General features: G+C 33.9%; 1 protein-coding gene across 1 annotated transcript; it reads left to right on the forward strand.

The window, feature by feature from the left end:
• Positions 1-1,945: 1,945 nt before the first annotated feature.
• Positions 1,946-2,855, forward strand: LOC133193911 (von Willebrand factor C domain-containing protein 2-like). Its single transcript, XM_061329824.1, has 2 exons — positions 1,946-2,212; positions 2,692-2,855. The coding sequence occupies exons 1-2, from the start codon at positions 1,957-1,959 to the stop codon at positions 2,853-2,855; spliced, it is 420 nt and encodes a 139-aa protein (XP_061185808.1). The 5' UTR covers positions 1,946-1,956.
• Positions 2,856-10,996: the final 8,141 nt, after the last annotated feature.

The raw sequence follows: 10,996 nt of genomic DNA on the forward strand, positions 1-10,996 counted from the left end.
ACTACCTGAGGATGCTTCAATGTCAACATGGCTTATCATGCCTCTGATGTTCTTGCTTAGAATATTTTTAACGTTGGTTTCTTTATTTCGTAATATGTGAGATTTTGATCGTCAACTGTGGCCACTTTCTACCCGGGGGGGGGGGGGGGGGGGTTCTTTATTAAAAAAAATATGAGTCTCTTCTACTTGAGGATGCTTCCTAACAATATGACTTACTATGCCTCCGCTATTCCTGAAAAAAATATGTTTAAAGATTGTTTTCTTTATTTCCTATTCTCATGCAAAACTTTTATTGCCCATTAATGTGGCCCTACCCTATAGTTTGAACAATGTTGACTGTACATTATATGCGGATATTCTCATTTCAATATGAATAATCATACCCTTACTATTCTTGAGAAGAAGATTTAACAAAAACAAAACAAAAAACTGCCAACTCCGACGACGCCAGACAAGGGACAAATTTTGATCAGAAAAGTTTACTTGAGCCCTTGGTTGAGGTGAGCTTAAAAGGATAACAGTCTCTTCACTACATTTTCAAGAGATAGTAAAAAGTTCAAAGACTTATTAAAAATACAGTTAAAAAGATGCCAAGCAGAAAAGGTACTCCAGAGTATGACAAAATTTCAAAAGGTCAAAAGGCTCTTATACGGTATGTTGAAAAAAAAAAAAAAAAAAAAAAAAATCATCGTACATGTAAGTAACCCCCGAAAGTGCGTATGTATTTCTCTGCAATAGTTGCATTCTCCTGTTAACAAATACAGACATTTTATTGTTTATATTCATTTCTGTATAAATAATTATGAAATGAAAGTTTAACAACATTTAAAATTGTATTATTGATACATACATGTATCACCGGGGAAAATTAGTGTAAAAGCTTTCCGGTAACAATGAAACATAAAAATGCTAACGATGGAATAGCACTTTATTATAACTTAGGTCGGTAGGGCGAATTCTGGAAATCCAAAAATTGCACCCGAATAATCCGAAGCCTAGGACTTAACAATGATACATGTAACATATAAATGATAAAATATAACAGTGACAATTAGCACAGTTCTGAGCATTAGTGACAGATGGCTTAAATAGAATAACTCATGACATGTTGAGTAAATTGGTTACTGTGGAATCATCATTGTTCGTGGGGGACCAATGTTCGTGGATTTCGTGGGTCGCCCTTACCCACGAATTAACATCCCCACGAACTTTTATTTTGTAAACATATTGATTCACTGAATCTACCATATAAATAAGTAATCCACGAAATTTCGTCCCCATGAACAACTAAAATTTTGCTTCCCCACGAACATTGACCCCAACGAATTAAAATGATTCCACAGTAAATTGACGCATTTTGAGTTACATAGTAATTAGCATAATTAAAGTTTTTCGTGATGTTTAAAGTAATTACAGATAATTAAAAGTATATTTCAAAGTCAGCTAAAACATGTCACTAAAATTGTTTGTATCAAAAATCACACCGTGATACATGTACGTCATTGTCTGATTCATTGATTGAGAAGTAAACATTATATAAGTATGCTTGACAAAAATCGCTCAGAAGTTTTCCTTATAATAAGCGTTAGAAGCACCAAGGTCGATTTCTTGAGGTAACCGTCTTAAAGTTAAAATATGCAAAACAATCAACAGACTAATAATAAAATGTTGCTCAAACAATACCTTAGTCATTAATTTATATACGTAAACCTGCTTGTTACTATATCAAATTGGGAGAATCGATTGGAAGACATTCAAAACTATCATATTAATCTTGTTGCTTATCAAACGTCAAGGTCAACAGTTGATAAAATTATCGTGACTTTAACTATATCAGTAACAATGCGAACTCTGTTACCTGGGAAGAGTGTAAATAATCTTCCAAAATGATAAGGAGAAGTATGTCATTCAGACCTCATTTTTACTTTGTCCTATTCCTATTCCATACAAGTCGGAATGATTTCGGCTGCAGTATTGGTTTTTGCGATTACTTACGTGCAAGGGGAGTTACTTCCCCTGGAATTGACTACTACTGCAGGATGTTACTACCAAGGTTCCTATTACCCGATTGGTTCGTTTAAACCTACGCCATGCGAATACTGCCAGTGTACTACAAGTGGTCAGGCTATGTGCGCCATTGCCGACTGCTTCATCACACCCTGCGTGGACGCCATTCATGAAAAAGACAAATGTTGCCCAACTTGTCCAAACGGTAATTAACTTAATAATATGCATTTAGCCAACAAATTTATTCATTGGTTATTTTGAGTGGACACGGCCATGAATATGAACTAATTCCTATAAGCAGCATCGGAAAATTGAGGAATATATGCTACAGCCAAATACCTGTAACACTGATTTCAGGATTAATTAAAGGAGTTCTTAAGTACAAAAATGTTCATTATAAGCGTGATGTTAGCTGATCATGACTTTAAGTGCAATCGCAATTGTTACGTTGTTTTAGATGATACAACTGGTAAAGAAAATCAGTTACCCGTTTGCACTGAGCGAAGCAATTGTTGGTTTTGACTGGAATATTTTCGGTCTAAGAAACACAAGACTGTCACAATGCACTTAAACAAGGGGGGGCTAGTACATGTACTTCCCTGTAAAGAGAACAGATGTATACCAACTTCAGACATTACAATGATGCTGTATCACTTCATTTATATAAAAGGATATATTTTTCAGGTCATAATTGCAAAGCTCCTGATGGACATATAATAAAAGCTGGGGATACCTATCACATGAACCGCTACACAACCTGTCATTGTGACGGTCACCAGTTTGGGTCAAACTTGGCTGTCTGCGCGCATATAGCGATAGATCCACACCATTTCCCACATTCTGGTTGATTCTAAAATTTGATTATAAAAAATAAAGGTGTTCTAATTAACATTACTTTCAGTTTTCATACTCAACTTCAAGGTTTTCGATAGCAAAGATAGCTTGGCGTATTTCTTTTGTCTCTTTACGTTGTTAATACTTGTGAAAGAAATGTTATATTTGTGCAGTAGTATGAATTAATATGACATGCGAAGTCAGATGTGATGGATGAACTTTCAGTAACATGATTTGTTTCAGTACACATGGTGCAGTAAAGCTCCTTAATTACTCAAGTCCTTCAGGTTCATGTTTAGTTTAATTTGAATTTGATACATAGAATTTCGTCGGATAATAGAGCATAACTAGAATTTGAGGTATGGTCATTTCAACGTGAAAGGTCATAGAAACCGGAAGTGTAAATTATGTAATACTATGCAGTCTAAATGTAATATTAAATAAGCATTTAATGTTCTTGCCTATGACTAGTTCATATATGATGGCCCTGAATATGGTCATTAAACATGTTTCAGACAGAGTGTTTGGGAATTCTTTCCTGACTGATCCATTAGTTTGAAATTTAGAAACTTTAAAAATAACACTTCATGCAGGTGTACCTAATTATCATAATTAAGATTTTTCGTCTGATTGACTCGTGGATATCTTGAAAAAGGTGAAAGTCAAAGGGGTTGAAATGTTTAGTTTATATCCATAATTTTATATGGTCGAACATAATTATCTCATGCCCGGAACCAATGTAAATGTTGCTAACAATAAGAAGATGTGTCGTAACCTGTACCAAAGTCGAATGATTAGAATCAAAGTCAAGGAGAAAAATACAAGTTACGCCTGATCAATAATTTTGTACACCAGAAGCAATAACATATTGTTTCGTTTATGTTGTATTAAAAAAAAACTCTCAAAAGTTAGAAGTCGCCCGCGTGGCGCAGTGGTTAGAGCGTTCGCTCTACAGTCGCGGGGTAAGGAGTTGATCCTTACGTCGCGGGTTCGAATCCCACTGTGGGTCGTGGAGACCGATCATTCGGATGAGACCTTATAAACCGAGGTCTCGTGTCGTAGTAGGTGCTGGCCTGAAAAAGATCATTCACTGCTCAATGACCGTAAGTGCCGTGTATAGGACAAAATTTGCAGTTCTCCACCGGCAAGTGGTGGCGTCTCCATATGAGTGAAAAATTCTCGAGAGGGACGTTAAACAACATACAAACAAACAAAACCGGTATACAATCATACAACATGCATGAAAGAAATAATAATAAAGAAAAGGTAGCTAGAACTCGAACTTTTTAAAAATGATAAATAGACAGGGGGAAACGGCAAACGACTATACACTGAATACTGCATGTGCAGATTGTACATGAAAGCTTGATCAGACGTCTTGGATTTATTCAACAGTGAATCGTTAAAACCCATCACCAAAAGAATCCTCGACAGGCTGACAGGGTGTCCAACTACTCAAATCTGAAACAGAGTGCATTGATGCTAGGCTAGAGTCTGGTGGAATGCACATGACTTGCTAAGTCAGTTGTCATGGATGAACTTTTAGTATCACTATTTGTTTCAGTACACATGGTGCAGTACAGCTCCTCAATTATGCAAGTCCTTCAGGTTCATGTATAGTGAAATTTGAATATGATGTATACTGGTAGATTTTTCACCCGGCCATCATATTATACTATAGAAATAGGAGAAATGTGTGCCAATTAATATTATCAGTATTGCCATGACATTGATTTAGTATAGATTTATACAGAAACATTTAAATTGAAAGCGTGTAAAATCATATAACTATAATTGATGTTAAATTTAGATAAAAAATATTCTCGTATTATATATATCATTAATGTCATTTTGTAACCGCCTCTTGTTTTCGAATTAATTTGACAAGGACTTGAAGTACATGTCTCCTAGCTTGAGAGCTGTAGCTGCTGGGAAAGAAAATTCAAATAGACATACTGGTCAGTGAGCTACTTATTTACTTAATTAATATAAAGGCAACATTTTTCGTCGCAAATTTTGAGTATTATTTCTTGCATTTTATACTGAAAGGAAAAAATAACGCAGGGTAAACTTTTGAAGTGATTTAATGTTCTATTTTCGAACATAATTTCCAGTATTGTTATCTAACATTTAAAGAAGTAAGCAAAATCTCATTTGTTTTTGACCCATAATTCATGAGTTATTGAAACTCAAATGACCGACCCCTCAAAAGTGAAAATCGAAACTCCTCATTATCTCCTGGAAAAACACCTACATAATCATATGCATGGGCGCTGACATTTTGGACACCAAAGTTGTGCGGAGAAGAAAATGCTACCTGGATCGTGATTGGTCATTAAGAGAAAAGACTTGTTATGTATTTGACAAGTGAAATAAAGGTGATAAAAATCTCATATCAAGACTTGGGCTCCTTTGAGATATATAGGAGTTACAGGTAAAAATTTGAAGGTAGGGATGCACTTTCGTTAGAGATTTTCATTTGGTGCTGAACGCACCTAGTTGTAAACAAATGGAATTTGAAAGTAAAAGTGCCGCGGCACGGTATATTTTTTCTGACATGTTTTGTGTTGCAAGATCTTGAACTTTCATGGCAAGAAAGTCATTTGCCCAAAATTTAATAGATGAATCAGTGACAGGCGCTCAACTTTGTATGGAAGTCTATGGGAAAACATTTGGTGATCTTTGTCCTATCCTATGCCTCCCTCGCGCATATGTCACAGCCTTAATACTTCTCTGCATGGAGTTCATAAGACCATTTATCTTTCTCATAGGGATATTATTTAACCCTTTCGACAATGCAGCGCTTCGTTTGGTCGAGAGTAGCTTAGGCATTCCTTTAAACCCTACTGTCCAGTTAGTAAAGTTGACGAGCTCACAAACCAAAATCGCGCAATGGGTTTCTTTCAGTTTTTGGATGAATGTAACGATTATGAGTGCCTACTGTATTAATAGTGGTTTCAGTGGTCATATGTGGCGATTTTACAGATGGTAGGATGAATAGCCCAATCTTGACGTGGCGTTGTTACGCGCCAACGTCATCGTCAAGCTTGATTGAAAATGTTTCCAGTCCCTTTCTGACGATGGGTATGACGTTCTGTGTTGACAAAATTCACAACAAACTGCACAGCACCCCTTCTTTCCTTTTTCCATACTTAGGCAATGCAATAGCCGAACCCCATGGAATTTCCGTCAGCCACATCATGATTACGAAAAATTGAAATTGTCTTTCCATATTGAAAAACAATGTGTATATCTTCAGTGCATCGATTGGTATATTAACAAGATGTGTTGACCAACCTGTCATCATCAATATTCACGTGTTTTGGCTTTTTTACCATTTTCCCTACGTGACGTCATACATTTCATGGTTGGGTAATTCTGAACACCGATTTGAGTGCATAATTACCAAGATACCCCTTTGACCTTTTTTTGGTAAATTTTGGCCATGCAGTCAAAAATTTTTGGCATGACGGTGTTACCCTGCCTTTCTTTTTCATTTCAGGATATATTATGCTTTTACCCGTCTGTAGTGCGCTATTCCTTAATTAAAAATGTACTTTATTTCTTACTCTTGCTACTTTAATTAGCTTTTAAGATTCAAACGGCCAATTGTGGACTGAAATGTCAGCGTTTCAAATACGTCTCCTAAACTTACCGCCAAATTGAGGTCATATGCCATTCTAAAACACCGGTACGCCTGCAGAATAATTAACCTACCAAGAAAATTTATAAGCCTTTGTGTAATATAAACCTATTCATTAAAGATATGATACATGTATATCACTTTTATGGACGATGCAATGGACATTTGAGCAACAGGCTCGTAGGAAGCAATTTCAGTTTTTTGGGGTTTTTTTGGGGGGGTGGAGGGGAGGGGGTGGGGACATCCTTATATTTTCAGTTGGGGGGGGGCATTATCAACTACCAAAAATTCTTTGACAAGCCAAAAAATAGGTCATCAACATTTTTATGGAGGGGACACAAGAATAAAGTAACTATGTTTTCTATAGTAATCTATATATCGGCAAAATTATTGAAAGGGGGCACAGCCCGTGCCCCCCCCCCCCCCAGTTCCTATGGCCATAAGCAAAAGTATGCATTAAACCCGACTTTCTTGGTAGAACTATTTTCTCCCGCAGGTTTATATATCATTGATAAAGATTATTGCTTATCAACAAATATTCTAAAACATAGTAAACCAAAGTGTTAAAGTATGTACATGTACTTACATGTATGTTAGCTAATGTAATTGTTTTTAGTAATTTTTGTTAGGTTTATTGGTGTAGAACTATATATTTATTTAATTTTCAACAAATTGAATATGCTGTGTAAAATAAAATTTAAAAAGTCGCGAATTCTGAGTATACAAATGACTGTGGACTGTGTGCTAGCAAGGCGAAAGAGCGGTAATTCGTTCTACTGTAGGCTTTTCAGGATTGATTTTGAAAGTTTTTTAAACAACTGTTAAATACTATTGATTATAACATAATTTTGAATGTAATGATTATACCAGCAATATTATGTTACATGTAAGATCTTGGAGCATTTTACGAATCAATATTCTAAGTGAGCTCATATTGAATTTTTTTCACAAGTTGTTGTAAAAAATTACAAGATTATAATTAAAAGAAATATATAAAAAAGCTGGAATAGTCTTTTTCTGCTCTCCGCAAAAGTTCATTTTCTTTTAATGGAAGGGCTCTCTTTCCAAAAAGAGCTATATGCGTATATGCATAATTTTTGCCCCCACAAAAATCAAATTTTGAAAATTTCTTGAAATGTACTAAATTGTATACTTTGTGTGAAAACTCTGAATTAACAAGAAATATTATAGTTCCGATGTAGGTTATTGGCAATTTTTGTTTCTATGACGTCCCAAACCATTTGGATTTTATGTCATATTTCATAGAAAGAGGACAAAATGGACAAAATTTGTTCAATTTTTACTACATAATTTATAGAGCGCAAACCTGCTCCGTAACAATATTCACATATTTCATTGATATTATCATTCTAGACACAAAACATTGAGCTAGAGCAGACCAGCGCTCTGTGACAATATCAACCTAATATACACCTTTTTCTCTATAAATCATGGAAAATTTGAAATAACGTCATTTTCCTGACGTTATATTTAACATATGACGTCATGGCTGATGAAAAATATTAATGCTTTGAAGTCTGCAGATCCCTCCCCCCTCCCCCCCCCCCCCCAGGTTTAGATTTATCTCTCAATGTCTGATTATTGGTTATTACCAAATATAGTCCTTTCAAAGTGTTTCCTCCAGGGAAATACTATGTTCCTTACTGAAATATCTTTGTTTTTAATCTGATAATTTATCTTCTGCATCTTTCGGAATCATGAAAAAAATAGACCAGGTATTATGTTACAATGTTTACACACAATGCCTTTTTTCCTCATAATATCTATACCTTACATTTTTATCAGGGTTAAATTTTTATTCAAGTAATTTTAGAAAATATTGAAATAGTTCTTTTTATTCCAGAAAAAGAAAGAGAGTGCGATCAAATAATCAGGTAATTAATTAATTAATTTAATTAATTAAGTGAATTAAATTAATTAATCACGCTTGTTTTTGCAGCCCTAGGTATTTTATTTAGTTGTCATGAGTTGCAATAACTAAAAATATCTTGTTTTCTCAGGTTTTGTAAAGTACGTACGTAATATGACATGAAATGACATTGTTTTCTCTAGATAAAACCTTTTCCGATTTTTCTGAAAGCCGACCACAGTGTAAAATTCACGAAGAAGATAGTTACATAGAGCATACCATATTCAAAATGTTAATTAGAATGTGATAAATCAGATGAAGAGTTTCAAATCACAATGAATGCAGACATATACAATTAATACCAGGTGTTTTTGAAATAAGTTCGTAAAAATTATATATTAATTTTTTTCCAAACAAAAGAATTTTCTTGTTATTTTGATAAATTACATCATGCGCTCAATATCTAAAAGATAGACGGTCATTGTTTAGCAAATGTTTTATTGTCAGAGAGACACGTTGTTCCCCATTCTCCATTCCTGAAATAAATATACTGGACTACACGTCATGAACGATAGGGATGACGTCACAGGTGGTATTTTAAGAACATTTCAAAGTCAAGATTACTAGAATATATATTAAAAATATTACTGAAAAAGTACTTGTCGTCGTCGGCAACTTTAGCTATAGACAGGATAAAAAGATTACGTAATTATTATTAGAAAAACTTTTTACATAAAGGAAAATCAGGTAACCACAGGCTTTGTTAGAGGCTTCATATTGCACAAAAGCGTGATTTTTCAACGAGTTTCAAGTAATTATCATAAGAATGTCAATTAGATGAAGTCTTTCAATACTTAATATCGTTGAAATCATTGTAATGTTCATTATACTTGGTACATGTACCTCGATATACAAATCTGAATTAAGAATTACTTTTGGAAAGTCAGTTTTAGCACATACAAACCACATTTGTTTATTTAAATCACATGATTAAAAGTGTGCAAAATTAAGGATTTCAACTCTTTAAACTGTATCTTGAAAACAAAGGTTTTACTAATTTCATGTAAATAACCTTATTCACAGAGCATTTCTTTCAGACATTTACCACAAAAAAATCAAAGAACATTCGTTAAAAGAAAATATACCCGTGTTTTGTCATGCTTCATGTGCTTATTTTCTTTAATTTACCAGGTTTGCAAAGTTCGGAATTAAATACAATAAGCAAATCGATTAGGCTTAAAGTTCCACCGTAGTCAGTATTTTTTTTTTTTTATAATTATTCAGTGCATAAAATATATTCTCTGCTTTAAGGACAAACAAACACAGTTACATATATCTGCGGTATAATTATGTTATATATTGTCATTGCAAACGCTCAATAAGAGATAAGATATAAAATTTTTATCACACAGACAAAAGTTACACAGAAAAATTTGAAATAGAACATATTCAATCATGTACTTTTGCATATCGGTACAGTAAGGTCAATAAAAAGTTATGAAAAAAAAGAGACAAATTAGGAAATATGGTCTGTGGGTTTTTCAAGCTATCACACACCAGTGCAGCATAGAACTAGAGGTATAAAATAAAGACCTATTTCATTTCTACTATTCAAACTTTTGCTAAAACTGCAGAAGATTGTTAGATATCTTTTTTTTTAAATAAATGGCCAATAGATATTAAATATCAACAATTAATTAAAATAATTAATCTTCGCCAGCGTTACTTCAATACAAAAAAAACAAACAAACAAACAAAACAAAACAAACAAACAAACAAAAGAAAAGAAAAAAACCCAGCCATTTTAAATGTCACAATATATTGAGAAAACACTAACTAGTTGTTTTTTTTTTAAATTGACTACGAATACGAGATTTCCCCTAACGATGAAGCCGTGGGATCATAGTCTTCTTTTCCCTTACATTTATAGTATCCTTTATTGGACTCTATATTCAGAGTAATTTCGCTATAAATGTCATGAGCCATTTGGTTCATTGTTGTTGTTCATATGTTGTTTCTCCCTCTCTTTGTCTTTGGTTTATTAATGATGTCATTTGTTAAGCTGAAATGTTATTTCGTTCTCAATCACTCTGGTTTCCCATACTGTTCCACTCTCTTTGTAAGCTCTAGGACCAAATCATTTCGGTTGAGGTTTCGCAACTCATTCATCAAGTACCTTAAACCATCATTTTCTTTCTTAACACGAGTGATAAATCGATCAATAAGGCTTTGTCCTTCGCTCCCAGTCATCTTAAGATCTTTTTTGAGTTTTTCCTGTTCATCCTGTGTTAAATTATTGAACATCTCGTTCACCACACTTTCTATGCCTTTAGCAAAGCCAATCTCTTTTTCCTTTTGCTTATCCTGTCTGGTTTTATGTTCTTTCTTTCTTTGCTCTGTTGAGAATATATGATTTAAAAACATTATTCAACACCCTTTACTGTAGGGACTGGCCGAATATTGTATAATGCTAGAATTTTTATTTATCACAAGGAGTGTCGCTTTAAATCATTTTTAGCAAGTTTGTTTGCATACCTTTAGACAATGGCATCTTTGATTTCATTGCATCTATAATAACAATAATAAAGACAAACAATTAATTTATCCAAGAATACAGTTACTTATGAAAGATAGCAGGCGAC

Source organism: Saccostrea echinata, unplaced genomic scaffold, assembly GCF_033153115.1.
Source record: "Saccostrea echinata isolate AGI-Se365-2 ecotype Australia unplaced genomic scaffold, CSIRO_AGI_Sech_v1 ptg000028l, whole genome shotgun sequence".
Classification (NCBI taxonomy): domain Eukaryota; kingdom Metazoa; phylum Mollusca; class Bivalvia; order Ostreida; family Ostreidae; genus Saccostrea; species Saccostrea echinata.

What these genes read in the sequence shown, in the direction of transcription:
- LOC133193911 (XM_061329824.1), top strand. Translation starts at nt 1,957, where the DNA reads ATGATTTCGGCTGCAGTATTGGTTTTTGCGATTACTTACGTGCAAGGG. An exon ending in TTGCCCAACTTGTCCAAACG is followed by an intron (nt 2,213 to 2,691) that starts GTAATTAACTTA and finishes TATATTTTTCAG; the next exon opens with GTCATAATTGCAAAGCTCCT.